This window comes from Quercus suber, unplaced genomic scaffold, assembly GCF_002906115.3.
Source record: "Quercus suber isolate HL8 unplaced genomic scaffold, Cork oak 2.0 scaffold_247, whole genome shotgun sequence".
NCBI classification, from domain to species: domain Eukaryota; kingdom Viridiplantae; phylum Streptophyta; class Magnoliopsida; order Fagales; family Fagaceae; genus Quercus; species Quercus suber.
The window spans coordinates 353,878-371,310 of NW_027069703.1; the positions used below are offsets into that span (position 1 = coordinate 353,878).

Below are 17,433 nucleotides of genomic sequence, written 5' to 3' on the forward strand. Positions count from 1 at the left end.
GGATAAATCCCAGTTTCTTTGCCTCGGGTCACAACTTGCAACAGTCACAAGTCAGTGAAGTCACGACTCTTACTAGCATTTTTTCAAATCCTTCAAATTTATGATGTGGGAGAAGCTAACGCTAAGTGATTTAAGTGGCAATTGAACTTAAAAAAAGAAAAGAAATAAAGATTACACGTAACTACGACAGTCACAAGTCAGTGACTTGTGTTAAATTTTGTGAAAAAGTGAACAAGGGAACATTACACGTAACTACAAAAACGTGGTTCTGTACGTCTCTCTGATGACTTTCTGCTAGTTTTTCAAAAAAATAAAAGAAGAAGTAAGGGATACTTTTATGATAATTATTAATAATTTATTTAAAAAAATTTATAAAAAAAGTAATTAATATTTTGATAAATTTTTAATTTTTCAAAAAAAATATGTTAATTTTTTTTTAAAATGAATTATTAATTACTGTCTTAAGACACTCATGAGTATAACTAAAAAACAAAAAGACTCTTTGCTTCTCTCCAATGACTTTCTACTGATTTTTCAAAAAACAGAAAGTCTTTTTAGTATGCGTTTGGATTGGCGTCTGATTCTTCACGTCCAGTATTTCACTTTTTTTTTTGAAGCATGTTTCTCAATTTCTATGGTTTTATGTCACACCAGTGAGTCTCGTACATTGTTTATAGAACCCATAAACTTTTTTTTTAGCAATTTTTTTATTAAAAATAAGTCCTATAATACTATTTACACATTTAAAAATTATTTTATTACAGTATTTTTAATTTTCAACGGTATTCAAACGGACCTTACTAGAATGGAATTCCCCAGTAAAGACGCAACACAACGCAACGAACTAGATGCTGTGTCCTTCAAATTTTTTTTTTCTTTAAAAAGAAAAGTCAAAAACTACCACCAACTACGACCAAAAAAAAAAAATACAACAAGAATGCATTAGAAATTTACGAAATGAAAATTTTTGTTAGTAAAATATCATATTTTAATTACGATACTTTCATTCATTCCTCATTTTCAACTAATTGACACAGAGAAAGCATCAATTTTTTTTTTTCCTAACGAGGATGTACAAAGTTTTTAACCATTTTTTTTTTTTGGTAAATGTGTTTTTCAGCACTTAGTTACCACACATATGACATACCTATTTGTGTGTATTTTCCCAATCAAATGTAGTTCTCTACCACCACAACAACCATCTATTCCACATGCCAAATAATCGCATAAAAGAATCCTTTTTAAGGTTGCTCCAAATTGCTCGCTGGCATAAAATACACTGATGCAGTTTAATAATAGAAAAAAAAAAAAAATTACCCGGATGCAGTGAAACACTGAAACATGGATTAGGATTTTAGGACATTCTATATGGTTTATCCTGATTATTGATTATAATAAGTTGAGAATTATAATCAATTATTATATATATATATATATATATATATTAGAGAGTTTCAATATATAATATCAATTTTCAATATATATATAGCTAACTGGAATCTATTGTTAGGAGCTGGTGAATAATGCCATTTAAATAATTAAAATTAAAATATTTGAAGTAGCTTTTTAAAACCTTTTTGTGTTTTGTTTAAAATTGTGACAGTCAAGCACATGACATGAGTTCCCACCTCTCAAGCTCCCTCCTCTATAAGAACAACCTGGTTCCCGCCGGTTTTCATTCTCCGTCACCGTCCAATCGCCAGTTTTCCCGCCAGATTACGTGTCGGGAAATGTCGTGCTCTTCCCAAACCCCCTTCCCTACTCTCAAAACTGTCACCATATCATACACAGAGCTTAAGGTATGTACGTATTCTCTCTTGGGCACTGTTTGGCTCCCTACTGTACAAACTATAAACCAACCATTTTTTTTTTTTTTTTTTTTACAGGACAAGAGGGCTGACTTGTCTTTGAAGATTGAAGAAGGTTTCGGCCCCAACGGGCTTGGAATTCTATCGATTACTGATGTAAGAAATGAATGGTTTTGCATTTAAGTTGCTTTGATTATGTTACTATCTTGTTATTCTCTTTTTTATATGCAGTTGTAGTGTACTTTTTATCATGGTGTTTGAGTAATTAGTATTCGTGAGTAGCACATTTGATATGTTCCGAGTCACAATCAATTATAGTGTGTTGTTTTGGAGGGACAAACATGTTCGTTTGATCGTCTATTTTACGTCCAATGGAATTTTTTTTTGGGGAAGAATGGGGGGGTCATATAGTTAGTGGAAAACACTTTTTATATAGTGCATTGCTTTATAGGAATTGACATCCTAATGTGATTGGAAATTTGGTTCAAAGTTAGCTATTTGTGTGCTAGTTTGAAAGTTACCGTAAGGGATCAACTTAAAGTGTAATTACTTATAGTTCTATACATGATTTTGAGATAGCTTTGTTGAAATGGAAATATTCATCTGTTTTCATAAGCGCGCGTCTCATTACAAAGGTTAGAGAACATAAGATGGGTGTCTTCTTTGGACTTAATTAAAATGTGATGAACAATGAAATGAGAAATTAAAGCATATATGATTGAACTTATTAATTGGAGAACTTCTATATCATTGTGTCATTTGCTATTGCAATGTATGACTAATATATTTGGCTTTGTGATCCAATGGAAAACCTTTTATTATTCTCAGAATTACATTACTATTAGTTCATTGGAACAGTAGGTTTGGTCTGCAAGTCTAAGCTAAGCTTTTTCATTGGAACATTACTATTAGTTCATTGGAACAGTTACATTGTATGACTAAACTTTTTCTGCAAGTCTAAGCTTGGACTTTGGACAATTACATTGGAACAGTAGGTTTGGTCTTAATTATTACAATGGATGGGCCTATTTTCTGCTTTTTTTTTTTGGTTGAAAATTTTACACTCTACTACTCCAACTGTAATGCCATTATGAACTAGGCCACAATACATATAAATCTATAGTATTTGACCCATGGGTTATGGTGAAAGCTTTCAGCTATCTGGAAAAATTTCTGGCTGTTGTTTTATGTTTGCAATTACACAATTGCTACAATTCTCTTTGCCTTAGCAATCAGAAGTTGCTCAAATTATGGTTTATATCATAGTGTTAAGCTTGTGCTAGATCTCTTATTTGTTCCACTAAAACTGTGTATCTTGAACCTATGCATTTAGTGCTAAATTATTCTATATAGAATTTAAGACTGCATAGTTTTTAGTATTATTTTGATTGTGTGTTTGAGTTTTACCTTTATTTCCCTGTAGGTTCCAGAGTTTCCTTCATTGCGTCGGAGTCTTTTACGTCTTTCACCTAGGTATAAGCTTCAAGATATTCTGTTCATTTTGGGTGTTCTTAAATATGAGTGATTATAAATACATTTGAAACAATGTTTTACTGCATTGGTGATAGGATTTTTCTTTATCTTTTCTCAGATTGGCCAGCCTGCCAGAAGAGGTAAAGAAGGAACTTGAAGATCCTCATAGCAGGTAACATATTTTGCTTCTTAAGTCTTCTTAATTTCAAAATTTCACTTCTACTCTTTGTTTCCTATCAAATCCTTTCCGCTCAGCGGCTTAAATTTGATTGGTTTGAAAGTAAATATAGTTGCTGCTGTCACTCTGTGGTAATTCTATGCGTAGACAGAGGTTATTTTAACCTGTTACTTTTAAAATGTAAATTTTCTGGCTACTCTACAAATATAAAGAATTTTCTCATTCTCATTAATTGATTTTATTGATTCTAGAATTTATCATGGTTACTTACATTTTTCAAACATCCCAACTGAGGTCCTCATAGTTGTAAGTAACACTGTTATAATATTAAACACTTTTCCTAGGGATACTATCTGCAGACGTGTATTATTCTTGAATTAAGAATTACAGTAAGAATTTTTTTACTTCTACAGCTAATTTATTTTGTAACTTTGGTTACCATGTTTCATTCCTTTTACTCTAATAATTATCGTATGCATATGATATATGCATCCTCTCGCTCACAGTGTGGGCCCCACATGGCTGTGGGAGGGAGGATGCATGAGATACCTTCTCCTATTACTCATCATCCACTTGTAGGTACAACTTTGGATGGAGCCATGGGAAAGAGAAGCTTGAATCTGGGAAGCCTGGTAAAACTTACTACATCTTAAATTACAGAACACTATAAGAAGTTTATATTTATCTGTGAATGAAGTATGTACATTAGGTTCAGTATATGGCATATTTGCTCTAATTATGCGTCACATTTCTCCGACCTTTTGATCCTTTAAATTGTTAGTTTTATTTGTGTAATTTATGTATATGTATATATTTTTTTTGTGCAGATTTGTTGAAAGGCTCTTTTTATGCAAATCCAATATTAGATAGGCCTACTATGGAGGCATCTCTGATCCAAAGGTAAAAGCAGCTAAGATTATGTTTCATTATTTGTACTTCTGTCTTTTACTCATTGCTCAAGGCATCATTGTGGATTTATATGCTGGGTTAGAGACAATTGAGTTTTGGGCAAAGTAGATGATTAAAATGGAAATATTGTTCTTGATATCTACTCATATACAACTTTATATATTCTCTCTCTCGCCCCTTTTTGAACTGGTAGAAACTCATTAGGCCTATACCTAACTGGAGTTCCCATCCCTTGACATCTCCCCCTACCCCCCGGGCTTCCTATCCTTGGTGAAATGTTATACACTTTTTATAGAGTTGCTATAAAAAACTCAATCCATTCTAGATCTGTTTGCATGCTTAAACATTGAGTATAAAAAACATGGTTATCTATCTGCCCAGATTTTCACCCACAATCTGTCTTGTAGGTATCCATCATACTGTGGGTCAAATATATGGCCTGATAGTGCATTGCCAGAACTTGAAGTGGGTATGTGCTTAATGATATTTTTTTTCTTTGCAATTGTGATGCTAAATTTTTTTTGATAGGTAAGCAGTGCAATTATACTAATCAGAGAAAAATATAAACTTTGAGTTTACGATGATGAACACAAGGGAACAAAGAAAAACACAATACAAGAATATGAAGTGACTGGTCTAAGAGAAACTGGAATTCAAGAGTGGACAAACAATTAGAAGATCCCCCAACACCTTGACCTATCAAAAAGAGTGTGCTGGCACCCCGATTTTAATTGATCCAAGGAGATTTTGGTGTCCTCAAACAAACAATGATTCCTCTCTTTCCAAACAATCCACATAAAAAAACCCGGTGTCATGTTCCAAATATCCGAGCCATGCTTCCCAAACCAATTCCTCCAATAAATCAATAAAGTCACAATAGAACCTGGCATGACCCAATGAATCCCACATATATAAAACACATCTGCCCACAAAGCATGGACAACATCACAATAAAGTAAAAGATGATCCACTAATTCCCCATTACTTCGACACATACAACACCAATTCACTAATGGCAATCCCCTCATAAGATTATCCAACTAAGGATTTGACCTAGAGCTGCTGTCCACATAAAGAACACAACTCTTTTAGGAACTTTAACAGTCCAATTACCATTCCAAGGAAATGAGAAATTAACGGCACCCTGAATCTCCTAGTAAAAAGACCAAGTATGAATTTGCCACTTCCTTTCAAACACCAATGCAACCTATCACTCCCCTTACCCCTTGGAACCTGAGAATAAATATGATCAAGAAAAGAGAATACTGCCTCTAATTCCCAATGATGAAAATCTCTGTGCAATCTCAGGTTCCAACTCCTATGATCCCCATCCACTTGGTGGCCCAAAACATCAAAGATAAAAGCTTCCTTATCACCTAAGCACTCAAAAAGATCAAGGTAAAGGAATTTAAGAGTATTCCCAGATCACCATTCATGCTAAAAATGAATACAGTTACCATCTCCAACTCCAAAAGCCAAATGTTAAGAAAATCTATTCCAACCTGCTCTTATACTACGCCATAAGCCACACCCATGATCCCTTCTACTGACTTTAGTACTCCACCCCCCTGTCCTTGCCATATTTGGTGGCAATAACCCTCTGATGAAAAATTTCATGCCCAAACCTCCATAACCATTTTGCTAGCAATGCTTGATTAAAATACACAATATTCCTAACCCCCAAACCACCCACCTCAATGGGTGAACAAACCTTGTCCCATGCCACCAAGGGGTATTTAAAACCCTTCTTTGAAGTCCCCCACAAGCCCCCCACAAGAAATTCCTCTGAATTCTTTCCAATTTATCAACCACAAATTTAGGGATGGTAAACGACAATAAATAGATTGGAAGGCTTGACAAAGTAATCTTCAACAAAGTGAGCCTACCTCCCTTTGATAAATGGAGTCGCTTCCAACCCAAAACTTTCTCTTCCATCTTCTCCAAAATGGGATTCCAAATAGAAGTTTCCTTAAACGGAGCACCCAAAGGCAATCCCAAATATTTCATTGGCAAACGACCCACCCTACAAGGAAGAATACTAGCTAAATCATACAAATTACTCACCTCCCCAATAGGAACAATTTCACTTTTCCCCACATTAACCTTCAATCCAGTAATTGCTTGGAAACATCTCAGAGCCATCCTAATGTAAAACAATTGTTCCGTAAAAGCATTGCAAAATAAGACAGTGTCATCAGCAAAAAGAAGTTGTGAAATACTCACTCCTGAGTTATTGAGCCCCATATGAAAGCCACATATTAAACCACTCACCTCAGTTTTCTACAAAATTATTCTGCATGTATGGTGGACTGGTGGTTGTATTTTCTGAAGTTGTTTGACAATTCATATGATACATAAATGTAAAACTTCTGAGGATCCTCTGAACTACAGTTGTTGGGAGCTAATGTTGCCCACATGTAGGCACTTATCCAGCTAATGATACAATATGCATTATCATGTTTATCACGATGCTACAACCATCTGAGTCATTTTGGCACCAAAAGACAGTCATATATTGTTCTCAGTCATATATTTGTTAGTAAATCATTGTAATATTGTCCATGCAGTGTCCACTGGTTTTTCCGGAGTAGTCAGTTTATAGTTTTCCTTGTGTTAATATTCATGCATGTTCTTATTGAGTACTACTTTTTTATTTGACTAATGAAAAGCTGGTGTTTGTAGAAGATACTGGTCCCTGAAGGTGTCACCCTAAAAAGGTTTCTCATAAAAATTCATGTTTTTAATGTTTATCCATGCTAAACTTTATGAATAAACAGTTTGCAACTCTTTTTTATTTCACGTGCATGTTTTCTTCTTTCTTGTTTTACTTGTTTATATCTTCTCTCTGTTTTAGAAAGTTAATGTGTTTTATGCACTTATTGATCCTTTGGCAGATCATCATAGGTTGAGGTAGTGATTCATGATGCATGGTTCTTGTAAACTCTTAGTTTCCCTGATTGTTGCATGATTATATGATTGATAATCATCTATCTTCATTTGTAGCCTTCAAAGCTCTTGGAAAGCTGATCTTTGATGTTGGGTTGATTCTGGCATATCACTGCGACCGATATGGTATGCTTTTCTACACGTTAACAGAAAGTTATTAAGGTTAATTCATTATATTTTATATCATTTTTGGCCACGCTAGGCACTAACTTGAAACATCATTCAGCCCTACCCAAGCACATTGCCAAATGTAGCTTTCTTGTTGCTCTTGCCTTTTTTTTTTTTTCCTCCCCAGTTAAACTATTTTGAACTATAATATGTGGTGGTTGTTCTTTATAAAGTGGTGTGATCTATAGTGACCTGTTCAATTTTTTATGATACTTGATTAGTATCTAAAGGGGTGAATATGCATGAGGATGAAGGCCTTGAAAAGATACTTCTTCGTTCTCGGTGCCATAAAGGGCGTCTGCTTTATTATTTTCCAGCACAAGAGAGGTGATTTTATTTAATCTTTCTCATCTATCCCTCCCCCCCCCCCCCAACAAAAAACAACATAGCAGGTTAACTTAAAAGAGATCCTTATAATTTTGTAGTCACCATTTTCTGTCAGGCTTGTTAGCATTTTGATCAATTATGTGGCTACATCAAGAAGGATAAAGAAATTAACATGATTGAAATTAGGAAATACATATTCTCAAACTTCTTTAAGTTATCTCCTGGCTGCATAATTTCTTATAAACTGTGTAATGTACACATCTTCTAGAAATTAGCATGCGTTTCTTTCTGGTGGAAGCTCTAGCAAGATACTACAGCAGGGCCCGCGTATGGTATCTCAGTTTTGTGAAGTTTTTAAACTGAGATGCTAAAAAAAAAAAAAAAAAAAAAAAAAAAGAAAAAAACTATAACGTGATAGTGCATACTGTGCATCTGTTGAAGTGAATGTCAATATCTTGACGGGCAAGATCATCGAAGGCAGTGAAAGGCTAACATTTGGCCTAAGAAATTGGTCATGTAAATGTAATTAGCAAAAGCCTTCCTTCTAAATTGTTGTTCACTTGGCTGTTATTTTTTTTCTCTAGCTCCTTTAAGTTTTATGGGTCTTTTAAGTGACATATTCAGCTATATGATGGAGTTTTTGGTTTCAATGTCAGCTCAGGAAATTCCAAGTGTAAGACTAATTTTTTTTTTTGGGTGGGGGGGCTTAATGTTGAGTTGATGAGACAGCAATCGTATTTGGGCAATTGGATGGAAATAATGCATATTTAGAATTAGGGTTAGTTCCATAGTTTTTTTTTTTTATAAAAAAATAAAAATAAATAAAGAATAAAATAACCCCAAAGACGACTTTCAGTTCTAGTTTTGGTCCTTTTGGAAATAAATCTTATACTGAAAAAAATTATAATACACTAGGCATGGCTTGTTTTTTTTAATATATAATAAATAGTGCTTGATAATATCTATTAAAAAAATTTACTTATAAATGGTGGGAATTGTTAAAATGTGTTTCTAAGGTAGAATAGTTGGTTTTTGCTTCCACTTGCAGTAATTGTACCCAAGATGGTGACTCCATTTCATCCTGGTGCGGGTGGCATACAGACCATGGTTCACTGACAGGTGAGTAATTTTCTGGTCATCCACTTAAATCACTTCTTTCTTACTGTGGCTTATGAGCTGCACTGCTCATTAATATGTTATTTGCACAAGGCATATAATTGTGTTGGGCATTTGTCCTACATCTCTCCTATTTCCAATATGTTGTTTAACATGAACATAATAATCAAATCTCTTCATTATATTGATGGCATAAAAGATATTATTTTCTTAGAACACCTATACTAGAGTAGTCATTCTTTCATTATGTCTAATTTCTGCTTCAATTTAATATGTAGGTCTGACCTGTGGCATGTTTATGAAAGATGGTGTAGAATTACCTTGCCCTGATAGTGCTGCCGGACTTTATATCAAAACACGAACTGACCAAATTGTCAAAGTATGAAATTCCAGTAATGCAAGAGACAACCAATGATGACAAATGTTTATCATTGCTTGTTTCAAATTTCTATTACATTTATTCTAGGAGTTGTAGCTTTCCTTTTATTTGAAATTATACTGGTCAATATCGCTGGATGGCATGTATCTTCACTTGATCTTTCAAAGATGTAGAAATTTAGTGTAAATTGGTTAAAATTTTATTAAAGTATCAGTGCATCATAAAATGTCATTGAGTGCTATAACAAAAACATACATTCTGAGCAAATACATGAAATATATGCAGTGAAGCCACTAAGTATGACTTGAAAATTTCTGTGTAGATAATGTGGATAGTTTGGACATTTCAGAGTGAAATTGATGCAAAGAGCACCAAAGTCAAAAGAGTATTTATTATTGATTTTAATTTGGAAGCATGCGTGGATGGTGCATGCATGCTTAGCTGAAATTGTTGACTTGGTTTTCAAAGCAAGTTTGATCTGTGGCAATTTTGCTTCAGCATTTCCCTATTTATGTAATCCCTGAACCCTATAAAACTAGGGCTCTTGTAATGGTGAAAGTAGTATGATTTTGAACAAGGATTTTATGAGTAGAGAATGACCTCCTCTTTTGTTTGGTGGTGATGCCTAAGGTTTGCAAGCAGATTCTAGGTGGTGAAGCTTAAATTTGTGCTGTTTATCCTTTTGTTACTCTTTAGTCTCTATTCTCCTATATGTCCTGCATCAGAAATTCCCTAGGTCTCAAGAAACCTGAAGTGATTTGGAATACAAAGAACCGTAAGGAGTTAAAAAAGTGGTGAAAACATGAGCTGGAGTGCACAATCAACATAAGTTATATTTCATTTTCAAATGTTTCTCCTCCATTGACCTTGAGGCAAGGATGAAGAGACGTGACTTTAAAAGCATATGAATGTGGAGAAGACAAAATGCATCAGAAAATAGAGAAAATGCTCCATAATGAATCACAAAAGCAAAATTGAGATAAATTCTCTTCATTCAACCGTGAAATCCGCCTAACATACAGCATATAGTGAGTTTTGTGCAGTTGAGAGTAATCAAATTCAGCGAGAACTTCTTTTCAGGATGGTTCATTAAACTTCTTTTTCCTTACATTTATCTGCTTGAATCTGAAATTTTTAACTTTGCCTTATATGAATTACCACCAGATAATGAATGCTTCATAATAAGTGGCGTGGAAAGTTGAATAACTTACAACTATTATGCTTTATAGGACTGGATATGGATATAGTTATTTATAGTAACTTGGGGTTCTTTCTATGTATTAGGCTGTATTTGGAGAAGATGACATAGCATACCAAATTGGTGAAACTACTGAAATACTTTCAAGAGGTTATCTTTGTGCAACACCTCATTGTGTTCAGGTACTTTCTGTCATTGCATTATCGTATGTGTTGGAAAGATTTCAGTATAAGTTATTTATATACATGAGTATGTACATGCACATGCTGGTGTATATCTTACTGTATACTTCTTTATTTTTCCAAGCTTTTAAGCTTCAGAAATTAAGTATAAATGTAACAACTCCAAATATGCAAAACGGTGTTATTTTTGTGGAATCTGAGACATGAAAATGGGATTTGTTGAATCACTTTTGAAAGAAAATCATGAAAATTTTCTATTTCCTTCCTGTACTTTGAGGATCTCTCATTTCTCTAAATATGATAGTAAAATGTTATCATGATGATGTATTGATGTACGTATGTCTGCTTAATGCACAGCTCTCTTGCTTGTGTCTGGTTTCTGTTGATATTGTACACATCAATATAAGGTGGGTGGTCCTATCATACTGTTGGTGGAGCATGGTTGCTTCTTTAACTTGAACTAAGTTTCCAGTTTACTTGAAATTAGTCGCTAACTCATGCTATGCATAAGAACCTACCTATTTGTGAGGTTGACTAAAATAATTTTATAAAATTTTAAATTGATTAAAAAATTACACCATTGCATGATTTGCTCTTGTATGACTTCAATTTGTGTTATAATTTGATGAAGAAGGCATTGCTTGAACGTGCAATGGCTTACAAAAAATTTCTCAGACATTTTTAGATGCTGAAAAAAATAACTCAAAAATTCAGATATTAAAACTTCTGAAAGACCAAAAAAATTAAAGAATTGGATGATTCACTGCTTAGAAATTATTGAAAAAAAAATATATATATATATATATATATATGACTTTCTAATTTCTGCTTCAATTTAATATGTAGGTCTGACCTGTGGCATGTTTATGAAAGATGGTGTAGAATTACCTTGCCCTGATAGTGCTGCCGGACTTTATATCAAAACACGAACTGACCAAATTGTCAAAGTATGAAATTCAAGTAATGCAAGAGACAACCAATGATGACAAATGTTTATCATTGCTTGTTTCAAATTTCTATTACATTTATTCTAGGAGTTGTAGCTTTCCTTTTATTTGAAATTATACTGGTCAATATCGCTGGATGGCATGTATCTTCACTTGATCTTTCAAAGATGTAGAAATTTAGTGTAAATTGGTTAAAATTTTATTAAAGTATCAGTGCATCATAAAATGTTATTGAGTGCTATAACAAAAACATACATTCTGAACAAATACATGAAATATATGCAGTAAAGCCACTAAGTACGACTTGAAAATTTCTCTGTAGATAATGTGGATAGTTTGGACATTTCAGAGTGAAATTGATGCAAAGAGCACCAAAGTCAAAAGAGTATTTATTATTCATTTTAATTTGGAAGCATGCGTGGATGGTGCATGCATGCTTAGCTGAAATTGTTGACTTGGTTTTCAAAGCAAGCTTGATCTGTGGCAATATTGCTTCAACATTTCCCTATTTATGTAATCCCTGAACCCTATAAAACTAGGGCTCTTGTAATGGTGAAAGCAGTATGATTTTGAACAAGGATTTTATGAGTAGAGAATGACCTCCTCTTTTGTTTGGTGGTGATGCCTAAGGTTTGCAAGCAGATTCTAGGTGGTGAAGCTTAAATTTGTGCTGTTTATCCTTTTGTTACTCTTTAATCTCTATTCTCCTATATGTCCTGCATCAGAAATTCCCTAGGTCTCAAGAAACCTGAAGTGATTTGGAATACAAAGAACCGTAAGGAGTTAAAAAAGTGGTGAAAACATGAGCTGGAGTGCACAATCAACATAAGTTATATTTCATTTTCAAATGTTGCTCCTCCATTGACCTTGAGGCAAGGATGAAGAGACTTGACTTTAAAAGCATATGAATGTGGAGAAGACAAAATGCATCAGAAAATAGAGAAAATGCTCCATAATGAATCACAAAAGCAAAATTGAGATAAATTCTCTTCATTCAACCATGAAATCTGCCTAACATACAGCATATAGTGAGTTTTGTGCAGTTTGAGAGTAATCAAATTCAGCGAGAATTTCTTTTCAGGATGGTTCATTAAACTTCTTTTTCCTTACATTTATCTGCTTGAATCTGAAATTTTTAACTTTGCCTTATATGAATGACCACCAGATGATGAATGCTTCATAATAAGTGGCGTGGAAATTTGAATAACTTACAACTATTATGCTTTATAGGACTGGATATGGATATAGTTATTTATAGTAACTTGGATTCTTTTTATGTATTAGGCTGTATTTGGAGAAGATGACATAGCGTACCAAATTGGTGAAACTACTGAAATACTTTCAAGAGGTTATCTTTGTGCAACACCTCATTGTGTTCAGGTACTTTCTGTCATTGCATTATCGTATGTGTTGGAAAGATTTCAGTATAACTTAGTTATATACATGAGTATGTACATGCACATGCTGGTGTATATCTTACTGTATGCTTCTATATTTTTCCTAACTTTTAAGCTTCAGAAATTAAGTCTAAATGTAACAACTCCAAATATGCAAAACAGTGTTATTTTTGTGGAATCTGAGACATGAAAATGGGATTTGTTGAATCACTTTTGAAAGAAAATTATGAAAATTTTCTATTTCCTTCCTGTACTTTGAGGTTCTCTCATTTCTCTAAATATGATAGTAAAATGTTATCATGATGATGTATTGATGTACAAATGTCTGCATAATGCACAGCTCTCTTGCTTGTGTCTGGTTTCTGTTGATATTGTACACATCAATATAAGGAGGGTGGTCCTATCATACTGTTGGTGGAGCATGGTTGCTTCTTTAACTTGAACTAAGTTTCCAGTTTACTTGAAACTAGTCGCTAACCCATGCTATACACGGGAACTTACCTATTTGTGAGGTTGACTAAAATAATTTTATAAAATCTTAAATTGATTAAGAAACTATATCATTGCATGATTTGCTCTTTTATGACTTCAATTTGTGTTACAATTTGATGAAGAAGGCATTGCTTGAATGTGCAATAACTTACAAAAAATTTGTTAGACAATTTTAAATGCTGCAAAAATATATCTCAAAAATTCAGATATTAAAACTTCTAAAAAACCAAAAAATATTAAAAAATCAGATGATTCACTGCTTAGAAATTATTGAAAAAAAATTATATATATATGATATATAAGAGAAATATGGGTTACATTTAAAAGAATTATTTCAATTATTGCAAGCTTTTTTATCTTGTAAAAAAGGGCTAAAGAGAGTTTGGTTGTTCATGTATAAAAATTATTTTTAAAAAAATACCTTAAAACCATAAAATAAAAATTGGGATTTGCATTGTTTTTATAGTGTTCATGATTAACCTCGCAAATTTAGAAATAAATTATCAACATTTGAGTTTGAGTTTAAATTGGAATTGTTAGAGAGATAGAGTTTTACTCCTTATTAAGTTTGGATCAAACAAAAATAATTTTGTTTAAAAAAAATGATAATGATGCGTTTGAGTTTAAGTTGGACTTGTTAAAGAGATAAAGTGTTACTCGTTGTTAAGTTTGGACTAAAAAAAATAATTTTATTTAAATAAAATGATAATTTTATTTAAATATTGTACTGACGTGGAAAATTGTGAAAGGTTCAAAAGTTTCGGTTTTATGTGTTTTATGTGTGTATATATATATAGATAATGGCAGAACCATTTTCTACCATAGGTGTAAGAGTTAGGATACTATAATAGGTGGTGATTAACATGGCGTGGAGCTGAATTCAGTTATATGTTGTGTTCATTAGGTTTGAGGACCAAATATCTTGCACCATTTTTTAGACCAATGCACAATTATGTTGAAGTTGTGGAAAATGTCCTGTTTATTGTTTCTGTTTAGTTCCTTTCGTCAAATTGTCCAATAAAAATATGTCTTGTCACTGATTGTTATTAGGCACCTAAAGGACAGAAGGCTTCTGGTATCGACCGTTCAACATTTGCATTATTCATGCAACCAGACTGGTATATTTATTAATAAATCAAAAAAATTGACTGACCTGACTTATGCCACAATTATTGAACCCTGACCAAAATATGTGAATCATGTTAAATCTTGTTTTGTAGGGATGAAAGTCTTAATTTTCCTGAGGAGGTGCATATTCATAAAGAGGTATGTATTTTCAATACTAATCCCGTAATAATTGGCATGTAGGGTTAGAGACTTCAGGGTGCGTAAAAAAGTCTGTTGGCAGTTACCAGTTGATGATTATCTAGGTAGGAATTGAAGAATTTAATAGAAATTAGTTTTGCCCTGAAGTTTTATATCATAAAAAAACATAGATGAAAATAGTATATAATATGGATATTAATGCAAGGACCATAAAGACCATTTTATTTTAATTAGTTTTATTTAATTTTAGAAGTTGATTGTATTTTTACTAATGTTCCCTTGGATTTTTATTTTAGGTTTTCTTAGTTAATTAGGGTATTAATTAATTAATTAATTTTTTTTTAATTTCCTAGTGTTGATGTTGTTTCCGTAATTCAATAATTGAGCTTTGGCCTAAAGTCAGTTAGGATTAGAGTTATGTCTGAGTATTCTATATAAGTGTGCTATTGCGCTCCAAGGGGGACAATATTTTTTTTTTTTTGATAGGTAAGAAAAATTGTATTAAGAAAAACTACTTCATTAAAAAAAATGGACAAGTTTATGATAAATAAAATTTATATTGGGATTTTCTGATGCCTTTATGCCAATTACAGGCAATCCTAAGTACTGTTTTCTAGGTTGTCTATCCATGCGTGGTGCTGATTTCTATATATTGTATTCTTGTTGATTGATTCTCAAAAACCCTTTGAGAATTTGTGCAGCATCAAATATATTTGGTTATTAATTTAAGATGCGGCCATTGCTCATTATTTTTCAGACTTTCATTACTATCTCAGGGACTTGGCTAACTTTTACTTCAGCCATCAAAATTTTTTTACAAGGTTTTTGATACCATTCATGCAGCGTAAAAGGTTCTGTATGGACTATTCTAGTAATATTTAACTAGAATATCGATAACTGCAAATTGACCCTAATCTTAACTCATGATTGAATTTTGACCCTGATAGAATGTATTTCAGTATCAAATTATCATGTGCTTGCCTCTGGTCTGATTTCCTAAATCCTGTTCCTGGAAATTAGAAATTAATTGCTAGAATCTCAAATTTCCTAAATCAGATTCCTGGAACATAGAAAGTAATTGCTAGAGTCTCAAGCTTTGGGTGTCAGTCAACTTGTTATAATTTTGGGTGGGGTTACCTAGATTTTGCTTAGCCTCTGATGAAAAGATTTGAGGCATGCTTTGATTTGAGTCCACCATGAGATAGCTAATTACCTGTTTGTCCAGATGCCATTTCCTTGATTATATGACTTAATAGTTACTATAAAAGCACTATCAGTTGGGTGGACTATTTTCTTATGCGATTTGGATTCAAAATGACTTATTAATATTGTGGTCATTTATTTAATTTCTTCCTCTTTTTTTTTTTTTTTCCCTTTCAGCTGATATCATCAAATGGTGCTCTTACTTTTGGAGAGTATACTGAGAAGCTCCTTGATAAATATTACCACTTGAAAACGTAAGGGGTTGTATTTTTTAGTTACTAAACAATAAGGGGTTGTATAGTTTGCCTGAATTGTGTTCATTCATGAATAAATTATTCTCTCATGCTAGGGAGAACTATATAACGGTTCATAATATATGGAATTAACTTTTCCATTTGCAACAAATTATTTCTTTCTGAGGAAGATTTATAGTTTTTCTGTCCATTGTTTGATATAAAATCAGTTTACTATGAGTGATTTGACTATTGGTCAAGACTTTTAATGACTTTTTTCGGGACAGAATCTATGAAATTATTGGTAGATCTTATCTGATAGACTACTTTAAGACTGTGATGCCAAATTGCCAAAACAAAAGGAGTTGCAGTTTTTCACAGTTTAAAGTTTAAACAAATACAAGATCTTAAATCTTTGTATGTCCTTTCACCCGTGCTTTGCTTTGTTGATGATTGATTGAAGAAAAATGAATTATATTATTTTTTTCTCGGCTTGTCAAATGAATAGATTTGTTTTAGTGACAACAAAATCAACAAAATGATTAGCCACGATAATATAATATAATGAGGATTAGGGGGGGCCCTCAAATCCTTTGATGTTCACTTTATCTTGCCTATTAGTCTATGACGAACAAAAGTTTTTTTTTTTTTGATACCAACAAAAATTCTTTTAGTATTCTTTCTTCTAGTCAATGAAAAACACAAATTCTTTCGGTGTGAATTAATATAAAATAATCTTTACTTTATTAAGTAGACGAGTACAAGTCACACAGAGACGGCCGTGAAGTAATAAAATCCCAAAATATCGCGATAATAGCAGCCCTTGAAATAACACTGGCCGACTTGTCCCAAAATACCCTTTTCTGTAGTACTCTGTGCCCGTTTGGTTAAATTATTATTATTTTTTTCTAGAAACTTCTTTTATATATATATATATATAAATTTTTTTTTTTTGCTATACTCAAAATATTAAAGGAAAAGATTAAGAATACATAGCAGAGAACGAAAGATACAAAACTAGGTACAAGTTAAACTAGTCTAGGAGATTTTAGACTTTGGAATCCCCATATTTCTTAAGTTGGCTAAATTGTCAGCACATTTATTAGCCTTCCAATATATTTGTTTGATAGAAACATGCTAGCCTCTAACGAGTATGTTCTTACAATAAGAAATTAAAGTATTAAGGAAAGAAGTAATATGGGAATAATATG

At 32.7% G+C, this 17,433-nt stretch overlaps 1 protein-coding gene across 2 annotated transcripts; it reads left to right on the plus strand.

Moving 5' to 3' along the window:
- The first annotated feature begins 1,570 nt into the window (after nucleotides 1-1,570).
- Nucleotides 1,571-16,394, plus strand: LOC112028247 (uncharacterized). Of its 2 annotated transcripts, XM_024060931.2 has the most exons (16): nucleotides 1,571-1,799; nucleotides 1,887-1,964; nucleotides 3,232-3,281; nucleotides 3,400-3,453; nucleotides 4,039-4,091; nucleotides 4,287-4,359; nucleotides 4,776-4,837; nucleotides 7,372-7,440; nucleotides 7,704-7,809; nucleotides 8,858-8,928; nucleotides 9,204-9,304; nucleotides 10,589-10,684; nucleotides 11,042-11,091; nucleotides 14,571-14,638; nucleotides 14,741-14,786; nucleotides 16,167-16,394. In XM_024060931.2, exons 1-16 carry the CDS (start codon nucleotides 1,617-1,619, stop codon nucleotides 16,168-16,170), a joined length of 1,164 nt encoding a protein of 387 aa, XP_023916699.2. In that variant the 5' UTR covers nucleotides 1,571-1,616; the 3' UTR covers nucleotides 16,171-16,394. The 2 variants fall into 2 exon arrangements, with proteins under 2 accessions (XP_023916699.2, XP_023916693.2); XM_024060925.2 differs by lacking the exon at nucleotides 11,042-11,091 and having other exon boundaries at nucleotides 1,572-1,799.
- Nucleotides 16,395-17,433: the final 1,039 nt, after the last annotated feature.